General features: G+C 38.5%; 1 protein-coding gene across 1 annotated transcript in view; it reads left to right on the top strand.

Moving 5' to 3' along the window:
• Window positions 1-14,480, top strand: part of PLEKHH2 (pleckstrin homology, MyTH4 and FERM domain containing H2) — an 89,459-nt gene that overhangs the window by 53,921 nt on the left and 21,058 nt on the right. The window contains exons 14-21 of the mRNA XM_015410160.1: window positions 844-930; window positions 1,766-1,924; window positions 3,300-3,380; window positions 4,024-4,203; window positions 6,974-7,082; window positions 8,269-8,381; window positions 11,759-11,938; window positions 14,050-14,147. Coding sequence (XP_015265646.1) covers window positions 844-930; window positions 1,766-1,924; window positions 3,300-3,380; window positions 4,024-4,203; window positions 6,974-7,082; window positions 8,269-8,381; window positions 11,759-11,938; window positions 14,050-14,147 — 1,007 coding nt within the window. The remainder of the gene's footprint in view (window positions 1-843; window positions 931-1,765; window positions 1,925-3,299; window positions 3,381-4,023; window positions 4,204-6,973; window positions 7,083-8,268; window positions 8,382-11,758; window positions 11,939-14,049; window positions 14,148-14,480) is intronic.

Raw genomic sequence — 14,480 nt, 5'->3', positions numbered from 1 at the left:
ATGAATGGCAATTGATATATATGGTTAGTTATTTAGGTTTAGTTAAAGTATAATGTTTAAATACTTACTTGCTGGTGGAAAACGTCTGATTACATTGCTAAAATTTGGTGTAGTCTGAATGTAGATACCTGAAACACAAGTATCAGAGGTCTTCATATTCATTTGTATGGGGCATGCTGAATATGAAGACATCTGATATTTGTGTTTAGATATCGGGGATTGGCTAAAGTTAATGCTTCAGTACCTATTTGTTGATGGAAAAGTTTTTATCTACAATGTTAAAAATTTGGTACAGTTAGAATTAAGATCTCTAAATACTATTAGGAGCTACAGAAATTAAAGTAATAATATGCAGATACCTGAATAGAAGGAGGCCTAGAAAGCATAAGAAACTTTACAGGGAAATATAAAAGGTATAGAATGGAAAAATATAGAAATACAAGAACTGGTTTCCAGGGATAGAATAAACTATATGATGAGCAAAAGTAGCCTATCTGTGTTAAATCACTAGGAGGTTAAAATGTTATCCTGACTGAACACATAATAGGGGTTGGTATATAATTGGGTTATGTTGAACATAAGAAAATATACGTTGGGCTATATTGGATGTGATAGATAAGATAAGAGAAAACACTTAAAGATCATTTTTTGTATTATTTTGCTGTTGGAAAATTTTCTTTATGTCCTTTTTATGTCTTGAAAAACTAATAAATAGATTATAAAAAAATAAAAAATTAACTGTATGTATCAGTTCTTGGAGGATCAGGTCCTAAATGTGTAACTCTGCTACATTATGCTTGCTATAGAATATGAATAATTATTTTTCTCATTTAATTCCTACAGAGTGATGTAATACGAAAACCTCAAGGACAAATTGAATTAAGCGCATCTAGCCGTATTGTAAGAGGTGATGGAAAGCAAACCGTTCAGGTGCTTATTTATCTTTCTGTATTTCCAGTCATTGGGTGGTAGGATCAAAGAACGATTTTTGTTTCAAAAGAAATCGCCATGGATTGCTATTTTATTTTCTACAATCAATTGATTTAAACTTTCATGATATTAATTTAGAAGGATGACTGCTCACTGTTTTGCTTCCTAGTCAAATGCTGACAGGTTTGATAAGGAGTAGAAAAGAGTTCAATTTATTTCCCAGACCTACTTGCTATGTCAAGCTGCCTCTCCTCCTGTAAGCATAGCAGTAGTCTTGATGGATAGGGGGACTTCAAGGAATTAGAGAGTCCTAGTTTCATTCATTTCCCACATTCATGTCCATCAGGAGGCTTGTTGCTGCAGTTGGCACAAAGGGCAGATCTGGGCTGGACTGTTTTTCCAAAAGAATTAAACTACCCCTTGTCACACTAAACTGGAAGTAGTAAATAAGTGTCTCTTCCCTTCCCCTTTCCAACCTTCTTCCTGTCCATATGTGGGTATGAAAAGAGGAGGAAGTGATGGTAATGCAGTCTTCCCCTGAATCTGGCTCCAAATGTCACCATAGGTTGTCTGGCAAGGGTTATAAAATTAATTTTGATAATATTTGTAAGGGGGATTTAATGGATCCTTCTAATAGACATCAAATTGTCGCTCTGTGTTTTTTTAAACTGATATTTCATATTTGTAAATGATTATTTGTTAAATTAAAAAACTTAACTGTCCTGATTTTTGTCCCAGTAGAAGGAACTTAACTTCATACTGTGTATATGTTTAATGTTAAGTACCTGACTTTGCATTCCCATAATTCAAGATTATGTCTTCTGTTGCATTGTAGCTGACCACTGAGAAGAGAACTTACTACTTGACTGCTGACTCCCCAAACATCCTTGAAGAATGGATCAAAGTACTGCAGAATGTTCTTAAAGTACAGGCTGCAAGTCCACTTTTCATTCAGCCAGATGTCAAACCAGCCATGAAAGGTTTGCTTACTAAGGTAGAAATTCTTCAGTGTACTTTTCTATTTTGTTTATATATTGTCTGCATTTTCCGTTTTATTTTAGTGGATGGAATGACAAAACTACCTGTCAGACTGAAGTTACTATTATCTTCAAATACTATAAAAGGAGATAATCAGGCAGAGAAGCAATAGTACCAAAAAAAGAGATGGAAAGATATGCAGAAAGGCTAAAATGAATTATTTGTCTCAGTTTTTACTGCCAAAAAGGTTGTTTTCTAAGAGTACAGCTGAAAAAACATATAAAAAATGACAAAGGATAAAGTTATGGAACTGATAGATTACATTTACAAGGGGCAAATAACATTCATCTGAGAGTGTTAAAAATATTCAAATATAATTTGTCATTATATCCTTTAATAACTTTGTGGCTAATATTGTCTCCTTACAAAGTTTGGAAGGTAGCTTGTGTAACACCAATCCAGGGGGGACTTGGGAAATTACCGGTCTGCTTAGCATAAGGTCTGTTTCACCTAAATAGATAAAAACTGTTCCTGAAATCTCTAATTGTTAAGCATATAGAAGGAGAAGGAGTTGGTTTTTATAACCCGCTTTTCACTACCCAAAGGAGTCTCAGAGCAGCTTACAATCAACTTCCCTTCCTCTCCCCACAACAGACCCTGTGAGGTAGGTGGGGGTGGGGCTGAGAGAGCTCTGAGAGAACTGTGACTGATCTAAGGCCACCCAGTCTTATTCAAACCTTATTCAAGAAGAATTAGCATGGCTTTTGCAAAGGGAAGCCTTGCCTCACCTTTTTATAACTTCTTAAAGGCATAAACATGTAAATAGAGATGACCTGGCAGATGCTGAGGTGGATCCAACCATCATCCAGGTAGCCTTCCTTCCTCCAGCCTAAGGAAACTTCCTCCAGATTTCATCTTGTAAATACAGAGCACAACTATTAATGAATTAGTTCACTTCCTTGTGCTTAATTTCTGCCTATTTTGTAATATAAAGCTCTTTTCTGCAATATATTTATTATTTAATGCCTGGTTCAGTTAAATGTCTAACATAATCTGATATGGCTCTGAGTCTGCAGTTAAACATTTGAATTTTGTTTTAAGTTCAGTTATAAAGAGAATTTGTCATCCTGGTTGTACAGCCTATAGGCTCTCATTGATCTCAGTTATTCATAAAAGTGTAGCATATTTTAATGTTGTAATTTTGTTACTGTTATGGCATATATTATATTAACATAGAACCTAGATATCAATTTAACTAACTTTAATATCTTCTTAAATTTCTCTTATTAAAATGATACCTTATGAACTGAAAATACAGAATTTAACATTAAGGAGTTTTAAAAATTTATGTGATGTTCCCACTCAATGCCCTTCCATTTCTTCACTTTCAGGTGAAACATGGGTACTCCAAGAGAGTGTGGTGTATGCTCATTGGCAAAACTTTGTATTATTTCCGCAGCCAAGAAGATAAAGTATGTTTTTTAAAGCCAACATAATTTATGTTTATTCATTCTTTGTTCCAGACTAATGTGTGCAGTTGTGTAATAAGTAAAATCTGTGGGGGAATGCCAAGAAAATTATGTTATAGAGCATTTTTCAAGGTGCAAGTAACCCATACACATATGCTGCACACACTCAAGAGACTATGTTCAGAAAATCCAATGGTTTATTTGGGGCAACAATGAGCCTCAGTTCTCAAGTTCATGTGCTCCATCGTATTTTAGCAAGTTGCTAACAGACTGAAGACTTCCTAGTTGTGACAGACTACTTTTTTTGTCAGGATTAGCACGCAGATAATGTCAATTCCACTCTTTGCATTCTTTAAGCATTCCAGACTGCAGTTTTCAAAGCAGTCAACCATTATGTTCATTGGACATGGTATACATAAAATCATATGAAAAATTCAGCCTTAGGCAACTCAGAGACATGTATAATCTTTTCTGATCCACCTTCTGAAAGGGAGTCCATTCCATATATAGTAATTATATGATCCTTAGCACGTTTATTTGGATGTTAGGTTGACTGCTACACCAAAATTTTAATATATTTTATTGTCTATATGTCAAGCAATATGTCTGTTTCCTGTTTGATCTTTGCTAATGTCTTTCTATCCAGTTTCCTTTAGGCCAGATAAAGCTCTGGGAGGCGAAGGTTGAAGAAGTTGATAGGTCATGTGACTCAGATGAAGATTATGAAGCCAGTGGCCGCAGTCTGTTATCAACCCATTATACCATTGTCATCCATCCTAAAGAGCAAGGACCTACCTATCTTCTTATAGGATCTAAACATGAGAAGGTAGCATATACACTTTCTTTTTAGTTTTTGCAGCATGCAATATTTACCCATTTCCATATGTAAAACCTGGGACAGTTTCTTATAGTGACCATGTTATTTTGAAATTTACAGTCTTGGGGAAGGTAAGAGCTGTACATAGTCAGACATATAGGAAGGTAAAAGCGGTACATAGTCAGACATATAGGTTGGACTTCAGGAAAGCAAATTTTGACAAACTTAAAGCTATGCTGGGTAGAATTTCATGGTAAGAAATACTTAAGGAGAAGGGAGTTCAAGAGGGATGGCAGTTTCTTAAAAGTGAAATACTAAAGGCACAATCAAAAACGATTCCTATGAGAGGGGGAAATGGGAGGAGCCTAAAGAATCCAAGGTGGCTCCATAAACAGCTTTCTAAAGACTTGAGAAATAAAAAAGACTCATTTAGAATGTGGAAGGACGGCCTTATAACCAAGAATGAATAGAAACAAATAACCAGTGCTTGTAGAGAGAGAGTTAGGAAAGCTAAAGCTCAGTATGAGCTTAGGCTAGCAAGAGACGCTAAAAACAACAAAAAAGGGTTCTTTTCTTATGTTCAAAGTAAGAAAAAGAGCAAGGACATGGTAGGCCCATTGCAGGGACAAGAAAGTGAAATTGTAACAGGTAATGAAGAGAGGGTAGAACTGCTCAATTCCTATTTCTCCTCAGTCTTCTCTTGCCAGCAAAATGGTGCTCAGTATGGCAAAACCAGTTCACGTGATGAGGGAAGGGAGTTGCAGCCGAGGATCAGCATAAACACCTAGTTTCTTTAAATGAAAGTAAGTCCTTGGGGCCATATGAACTGCATCCAAGTGTACTAAAAAAACTTGCAGATGCAATTTCTGAGCCTCTGTCCATTATTTTGAGAATTCTTGGAGAACAGGTGAGGTGCCAGAAGATTCGAGGAGGGCAAATGTTGTACCCATCTTCAAGAAGGGGGAAAAGAAGGATCCGGGTAACTACCGACCTGTCAACTTGACGTCTCTACCTGGGGAGGTTTTAGAACAAATCATCAAACAGACAGTCCTTGAGCATTTAGAAAGATGGCTGCAATTACAAAGAGCCAGCATGGATTTCTCAAGAACAAGTCATGTCAGACTAATCTTATCTTTTTTTGAGAAAGTTACTGCTTTGCTGGATCAGGGGAATGCTGTAGACATAGTTTATCTTGATTTCAGTAAGAGTTTTGATAAGGTTCCATATAATATACTTGTTGACAAAATGGTAAAATGTAGTTTGGATCCTATGACTGTTAGGTGGATCTGTAACTGGTTGACAGATCGCAGCCAAAGAGTGCTTGTGAATGGTTCCTCATCTTTTTGGAGAGGAGTGACAAGTAGAGTGCCTCAAGGATATGTCTTGGGACCTGTTTTGGTCAACATCTTTATCAATGATTTGAATGAAGGAATAGAGGAAATGCTTATTAAATTTGCAGATTATACTAAATTGGGAGGGATAGCAACTACAGTAGATGACAGAGTCAGAATACTGGATGATCTTGACAGGCTGCAAAACTGGGCTAAAACAAATAACATGAATTTCAATGGGGATAAATGTAAATTTCTACATTTAGGTAGAAAAAAATCAAATGCATAATTATAGGTTGGGGGGAGACGTGTCTTGGCAGTAGTATATGCGAAAAGGATCTAGGGGTCTTAGTAGACCATACACTCAACATGAGTCAGCGGTGTGATGCAGTTGCTAAAAAGGCAAATGTGATTTTGGGCTCTATCAACAGAAGTATAGTATCCAGATCATGTGAAATGATGGTACCATTTTACTCTGGTCTGGTTAGCCCTCACCTAGAATATTGTGTTCAGTTTTGGACATAACAATTTAAGAAGGATATAAACAAGCTGGAATGTGTCCATAGGAGAGCAGTGAAGATGGTGAGGTGTCTGGAGACCAAGGTTGAAGGAGCTGGGTATGTTTAGCCTGGAGAAGAGACGACTGAGAGGTGATACGATAACCATCTTCAAGTACTTGAAGGGCTGTCATATAGAGGATGGTACAGAGTTGTTTTCTGTTACCCCAGAAGGTCGGACCAGAACCAACGGGTTGAAATTAAATCAGAAGAGTTTCCTAACAGAGCGATTCTTCAGTGGAACAGGCTTCCTCGGGAGGTGGTGGGTTCTCCTCCTTTGGAGGTTTTCAAACAGGCTAGATGGCCATCTGACAGCAATGCGGATTCTATGAACTTTGGCAGATCACGAGAGGAAGGGCAGGAAGGGTTGCCTCAGTGCTTAGTTCTTGTGGCCCTTTCTTACACACCCAGAGAAATGCTGATTGCCACTTTGGGGTCAGGAAGCAATTTTTCTCCAGGCCAGGTTGGCCAGGGATCCTGGAGGTTTTTTTGTCAGCTTCTGGGCATGGAACAGTGGTCACTGCAGGTGTGGAGGGGAAGGTATTTGTGAATTTCCTGCATTGTGTAGGAGGTTGGACTAGATGACCCTGGAGGTGCCTTCCAGCTCTATGCTTCTGTAAGACTTCCTATTGGACTTAAAGGCATGATCCAGGAGGGGAGGCAAACTTGCTTTTGGGGAGCCACAACTGCAACTCGTTCCATGGAAATACTCAAAAAGAAATACATTGGTCAAATATTGTTGCACTGGAAATTGCCGGTGACTTTTTTTGGAATTGTATAAATTGTTCACAGTATAGATTTGTATATTAAACTACAACTATTGTATGTAACTTCTGTTTAACCCTGAGTGCTCCTGTTCAATCACAAATTATAAAGTGTATTCTTTCCTAGGACACTTGGCTTTATCATCTGACAGTTGCTGCTGGAAGCACAAATGTAAATGTTGGGACAGAATTTGAGCAGCTTGTCTGCAAACTGTTAAATATTGAAGGGGAGCCAAGTAAGTCAGTCTCTTGCATTGCATACAATTAACTCCTACTGATCTGATATGTAGATGAGTTAAACGTGGCACATTTTAATTGTACATGACAACAGAATAGCTATTATTGACCTACACTTTAAAATCTAGTTTTTGAATACAGACTCCTGACTTTTCAGAGCAACAACTAGATGTGGCTTCCTCAAGGAGCTTCTTCACACAGATTTCTTTGTCTTATACACAAACTCTCCTTGGCCTGAACATGCCTGTCATTACATCAGAACAATTTGTTTTACTGACTAGATCCCATGAGCCTGACAGGAGAAACTGCTTGCAGTTGCTGATCTTCCATGCTTTCCTTTCTTTCCCCTCACCCCAGCAGTCCTTTCTGAGCTTGGGAAAACTTATTTCTGGGGTTATGGGACCCACATGGAGTGATAGCCACATGGGTTGGCAGGCAAGATTAGGAGCACTGTGTTTGGTCTCTCTAAATTAAAAAAATATGCTATCTATAGGGCTTTTTTGTAGTTTACATGTATCCTTGTTTGGTTTTGTGTTTTTTTTAAAAAGCCTTTTCAATTTGCTTGTTGTAGTTAGACAATACTAAAAAGTCTGAGGCCCAATTAAGTCATCAAAGTGTTACATTTTTGACTCTGTCAATAGTGTCGTGATTTTACTAGATAGGAGTGGAGCAGGGGTATATTAACATTTCACAAAAAGACAGTAATATTTCAGACTCTGGAGCTATGAACCAGTACACACGTAGCTTCCTACTGTTTGGCATTCCAGGTTACTGACACTTTTTTTTGAGTTTTGCCTATTCCCAGGAAATAAAACCACATGTAGGATACAAGGAAAGAATACAGTGAAAATGTTAAATTAGTTTTTGTATATTTATTAGTGGCATACTTGACCATGTTGCACTCTTTTGCAAATATCCTGTGGAACTGATTTTTCCAAGATGTTCTATGTATGTAAAATGTAATTTGGAGCCAACTTAAATTGGTGAGTCCTGCTGTTTCCCAGTTGGAAATAGCAGGGCTTCAGAGGCACTCTGAGTACCTTGAAAGTGGCAAACCTCACAGCTGAGTTCCTCCTTGTGGGTTTAGTTCTAACATGTAAGGAAGTCTGTGGCTTTGATAACTTGTAGTAAACTAATGTTAAATAACAGTGTGATTGCTCAAAATAGATTACCTTTTCCTCCCAGCCTCTCAGATATGGAGGCATCCTGCTCTTTGTCACAGCAAAGATGGAATTACTTCTCCTCTTACAACTCTACCATCTGAAGCTTTGCAAACAGAGGCTATAAAATTATTTAAGGTAAATTAAATTAAGGTAAATTAAGGTAAGCTTTTCTTTAACATTTATTATTCTTTGACAGGATGATTTCCCCCTCTAATATGTTGGATTTGACATAATGTGAAATACATTATTAGTTATGTAAAACATTAGTTTAGCTAGTTGGGGTCAAGCTTTGTTTTGGTGGGAGGTTTTTTCTGGTTCACCAGCAGTGAGCAACTATTTCAGACCCTTGATTTAGGCTTCACAGCTAATGAAATAGATCATATACCTACTTCCAAACTTGGCCTCAGACTGTGAATCAAAACATATGCACAGTGGGACCAAGTACAGAAAGGGGAGATGTATTTATAAACCTGGGGGAATCCAAAATGAGACAACTCAGGGCTTTTAATCCACCACCCAGTGGAGAGGGCTGGAGCAGATGGGAGGATTGGAGGAGGAAGAGAAAGTGGCAATAGGAGTGTTGGGAAAGATGAGAAAATGAGATGATAGGGCAAACTAGAGAGGAGAAAGAAGAGGGAATGGAAACCCTCTCCCCATGGTTCTTGTACATTTCAAATTATAAGTGTATAATTAGTTCACATTTTCCCATATTTTGTCCAGTGGAATTATGCTCATTCTAGTGATGCTGTTAAGGTTTGCACGTAACAGATAGAATTCTCATAGGCTTGTAATATTTGCTTTTATTATGAGTCAGGCACCTTAACTTGAAACTCTCACTTGTATGCCTACATGATCAGTATTCATTACACTGAACAGCCAAGGCTTGTAGTCACTGTTTGGCAAATGCTCAGAACCTGATTGCTTTGACCTGTTAATCTCTCTGAGTAACTGTGTTTCCTTACAACTAAAACTGAGTTGATGTTTCTAAGGCAGTGTAATATATAGATAACTGGCCTGGCTCCATCTTGTAGTACAGTAACATTGCACAAATGCTAAGACTTTGAATGCCTATCCTCATACTACAGTTCTCAAATGGTTTTGAAAAAGAAGACTGTGACAGACCACATTTTTTAAAAGGTTAGAAGTGCTGTACAAACAGCTGAAGGACCGTGAAGGGTTAATTCTTCACAGGAACAGAGAGTCTTGAGTGACAGGCTACTCCAAGCAATCTGATTGGTTAGCATCAGCTGAGCAGAGAAAGACTTGAGAGTTGCATGCTGAGGAGAGAATCAGTCAGATTTCTGCTTTGACTGAGTTGAGTCTGATTTCAGACTTAGCTGAGAGCAGTTTTACACAGATGGTGTACTGGGGGTAAGATGGCAAGGGAGTTTGGGAAGTTAGGCAAAGACTCCCATTTAGGCCAAAGAAAGGGGATAGATCTAGTGAGAGGAGAATTTCCCTACCCAATCAAACAGGGAGTTAGCTCTGAAGAGTGCAGAGGTCTCTGGTCTGGTGTGGTTAGAAACTGCCTGTAGAAACCTTAAGCATCAGTTAAAAACTCAAGGTGAGTACTGGTGTTTCAAAAGAAAGGGGGTTTGGGTACTGGAAAGAGTGTACCGGCCTTCTAGAAACCAAAAGAGTCAATGAGTACTCAAAGAAAGTGTACTGGAGTGTTTGGAAAACACTGGAACAAAAGCCTCTCAATATAAAGATTTTGGGTAACAATGAATAGCTTAAAAAACTCTTATTAGCTTGAAACATAAGAACTAAGTATGTGCATGTACTGGTTTTACCTCTGAATTATCTATATTGAGTTAGCTCAGAAATTTCAATCCCTGATTTCACCTGACTTTTCCCCTCTATGTTGAATAAAATATTTTGCTAATTTTGAACTTCGAAATGTCTCAAGTGGCATTTTCAGTGGTTTAAGTTAAAGGGCGATCCCAACCCTTTCCTCAGGTTCCTAAGCGGACACAGGGTGGGACATCCAGAGTTCTTCAGGAAAGAAGGAAACAGACTACTAAGGCTGCTCAGTCTGAAAGGGAAAGAAAAATGGAGGGGAAAACTTGCCTCTGAGGGAAGCAAGTGGACGGGGTTGTCATAAAGACACGCACCAAAAGGCTATTAGCATTAAAACTGTTTTTAAAAAGTGATCTTTTCTCAATTGTTTGCTGAAGAAGTTCATAATTAGCAGCTGATTTAGGTGGATTTTGTGCATTCATCACCAACTCTCACTTTAGGAGTAACATTGAAATGTATAGCCTACACTAACTTCAGTGGTTATGAACGTAATAGATTAAAAAGCAAATATAAAGTATCATGTTAATACAGCAAAAGTCAGTCATGGTTTCTAAAACCCTGTATTTCAATTTTAAACCATGAAAGTCAGCCCAAAAGTGGTTGTCTTGCATAACTTTCTAAAGCTTCACCAAGAATTTAAAGCAGGGGTGTCAAACATGTGGCCTGGGGGCCGGATGAGGCCCCCAGAGGGCTTCTATCAGGCCCACAGTGGAACTGGCCATCTCCTGCTTCCAGTTCTGCTGCTGCTTCTGCATCATAGCTTGCTTTGCCATACTCTCTTAATTACTTAGCCATTTCATGTTTTAACCTGGGTCCTAGACTCAGAGCATGAGATTTCTGTGGTGAATGTCAATAAATCAAAAGTAGGTTTGCAGCTTACAGATACACACTTGAACAGCATACTCAAGACATTTTGATGCGATAATTCAGAGCAAGAGGTGTCAGTTATCAGATACTGTTAAATAAACAAAATATTGCAAGAGTGCTAATGTTTTAAGCAAGTTATATTTAAAGTTGTAAAAAATCTTTAATTATGTTTGTGTCCTTTATAAAGTTTACACTTTATAAATAAATAAATAAATATATCTCCACAACCTGGCATTACATTTTATGACACTCATAGCCCGGCCCAACAAGGTCTCATTTATGTCAGATCCGGCCCTCATAACAAATGAGCTCGACACCCCTGATTTAAAAGATGCTACTGCAAAAGGTGTCATGTGATTTGACAACAGCTGCTAGAAGTTTTGCCACATGCAGAGTAGTTTGTTTGTCTTTGTCTCTAAGTAAGCAGGATGATTTTGCTTCTGGAGAGAGGAAGTCCTGATTAAATAAAGGGGAGATTCATCTCTTAGAGCTGAAAATTAGGGACAATCAAGCAAAATATTATCGACAGAGATAATTTTACTGCTGCCATAATTACAGAGTTGATCTGAGTATGAAGATATTTTACAAGTATGTGGTAGCAGTCAGGTGGTAGCAGCAGCTGCAGAAATAAGGTTGAAGACCTGACTGTACCCTGAAAGTTTCCTTTTCCAGTGTTCCATTACTGTACAACTGTATTGACACTTTGTTCCTGTGAATCTTAAATTTAAATTTGTTTCTAAATTATTTCTATTTTATTTTAAATTGAAATACAGCTTTAAAAAATAAAATAAAAAGGCTTTGCTGAAACGTCCAATGATTTGTGGTTTTATCATTCTTTTCTGCAGACTTGCCAGTTGTTTATAAATGCTGCGGTAGACTCTCCTGCCATTGATTACCATGTATCTCTGGCCCAAAGTGCTTTGCAAGTCTGTCTCACACATCCAGAGCTTCAAAATGAAATCTGTTGCCAGTTGATCAAACAGACAAGGAGACGGCAGCCCCCAAATCAGATCGGACCAATCCAGGTAATGAAGCATTTTTCTAACAGAATACTTCACTAACACTGCGAAGGCTGACTATACAGCTCTTCATTAAGTTGATATTTTTGCTCTTTTATAAATCTGAAGCAAATCTGACTATAGGAAATCAGAGTAAAAGAATGCAAACACCTGTTCTTTTTTTACTTGAGTTTATTCAGTTTTATTGTTCTTATCAATAGACTTTGCAGCCGACTTCTGACAACCCCATAGGATTTCCAAGGCAAGAGACATTCAGAGGTGGTTTCCCATTGCCCACCTCTGAGTAGCAATTCCTTAGTGGTCTCCCATCCAAATATTAACCAGGGTCAACCTTGCTTCGCTTCTTAGATCTGATGAGATTGGGCTAGCCTCAGCTATCCAGGTCAGAGACTATATGGACTGCCATTAATCCTAGGGAAGTGAAATAGGCCCCCTCCCCCACTGCATTTAAAGAGGAAGCTGTGCTATGTCCCTGAGTGCTGGCTGATTCGTATGATCACTGAGCTCATGATATGTGCCTGTTTTCTCTTACATATGGTATGTGGTTATGTGCATTTATTACCATGCACAAGATTGTGTATGCCATAGTAAACAGGCCATAACAGGTCTGTACTATTATGCAAGAAGCTTAAAGCTCAGCATAGCAGCAACTGCACATGTGACCACAGCAGGCTGCAACTGTTCCAGTCCTTGATGGTTCTGTGCATTGGATCTCTCTCACCTAAAGGTAAATGAAAAGAAATGTATTTCCCTGTAGCATTTGTGTAAATGCTAATGCAACTATGATAGGTCAGTCATCAGAAATTAAGAAAATTGTCTAACACTATTTTGTACAATATTATAGATACAAACAATTAATTTTGTACCAGAAGCTACTAGGGATGTACATGCGGCTTTCCTGAACCCATTTGGTATTCCTAAAGCCAAATGCAAATTCAGGAAACTTTTTGGCTACTGATACAGTTTCCTGAATTTACTTGGCTTTCTCAGCTTTCAGGAAGCCAAATGCTGAATTCCCTCCCCCTGTCGCTTCACTAGTCAATTTCACTCCCCACCAGTCAGCTGTGGAAGTGAAACTGACCAGGGAAAGCCTCCTCTCTCTGCCTTCCCTTCTCCAGCTCCCCCAGGGCTGCTGGAGAAGTGCAGGCAGAGAGCCCAGGCATGTTTAAATGCCTTTCTTTCCCTCTCTCAGTTTAGGGAGGGAAAGAAAGGCATTTAAACATGCCTGGGTTCCCTGCCTGCCCTTCTCCAGGGGCCCTGCAGCTGTGGGGCAACTGGAGAAGGGCAGGCAGGGAGCCCAGGCATGTTTCCTCGCGGAGGGAAAGAAAGCCATTTAAACATGCCTCCTCTGACTTTCCCTTCCCTCCCTGAGTTTCTCTGCAGTAGCAGAGTGGCTCAGGGGTGGAAGGAGGCATGTTTCACTTCCCCAGCCAACCCCACCCCCCACTGGCAGGGAATGAAATTGACAAGGAAAGCTGCAGGGGTTTCCAGAGAGAAAGAAGGTATTTTAACATGCCTCCCTACCTTCCTTTTGGGTATATCAGACCCAAAAATAATTGGCAATACCGAATTTCTCCAATCCCAATATTTTACCAGTATTGGATTGTGGAAATTTGGCATTTAATACCCAAAGCCAAAAAATACCAATTTTTTTTGGATACCCCTAGAAGCTACATTAGATTTTCTTTTATATAGCATTTGATGAAACCCAAACCTAAAGGACTACAATTGTTACCTTTTGTTTCAATTATTAAAATGGCTGAAAAGAAAAATGTATTACCCAGTTTTAATCATTCATCAGGTTAGGAGTCTGATTTTTTTTAGGACAACTATAGTGTGTTTGTGTGTGTGTGTGTGTTTATATAATATATCCAAATAAAATGTATTTGGATATATTAGTGCCTCTTTTACCCCATCTTCTTTCCACCTTTCAGAGTTCACACAACACTGTGGCTGCCTGCGGTGACACTGTTTCACCCATTCTACCTTAACCACACATTCCGTACAAGCATTCTTAGCTGCACAATATCTGTTGTGCCCTCAGGCTTGTTTGTGCCAGGAGACTTTGATGCTACAAGAAACTTCAGACAATGATAGTGTTTTTGTTCTGTCCGTAGGCTTGGCAGCTTTTAGCACTTTCTGTTGGACTCTTCCTTCCTCAGCACCCATTCCTTTGGCTTCTCAAGATCCATTTGAAGAATAATGCAGATCCCAGGTATACACAGACATTACTGGAATATCAGACCATACAGAGTTTAAAGGATAGTTTTCTTTAATGAACTTTCTAAAAGCAGAAATTTTGGACAAATAAGCTAGGTACATGACCTCTGTTGTTCTAAATATAAAGATAGGGGGGGAAACAGTACAGCAGTGTTGTCCATTCAGATTTGCTCATCAAATTTAATTTTCCCGTTTCTCTTAATTTAGCTACTTCATGCAGTTCCATTAGCTGAGCGAATGCCTTTGGTTGACATTATTTTTAGAAGGTTATATATAATGTTATAGCTCCAGTGAACATTGATACCAGAATAAAATTTATTACATATAT

Source organism: Gekko japonicus, unplaced genomic scaffold (genome assembly GCF_001447785.1).
Source record: "Gekko japonicus isolate JY-2015 unplaced genomic scaffold, Gekko_japonicus_V1.1 scaffold681, whole genome shotgun sequence".
Taxonomy (NCBI): Eukaryota; Metazoa; Chordata; class Lepidosauria; order Squamata; family Gekkonidae; genus Gekko; species Gekko japonicus.
This window is presented reverse-complemented; position numbering and strand designations above follow the sequence as displayed.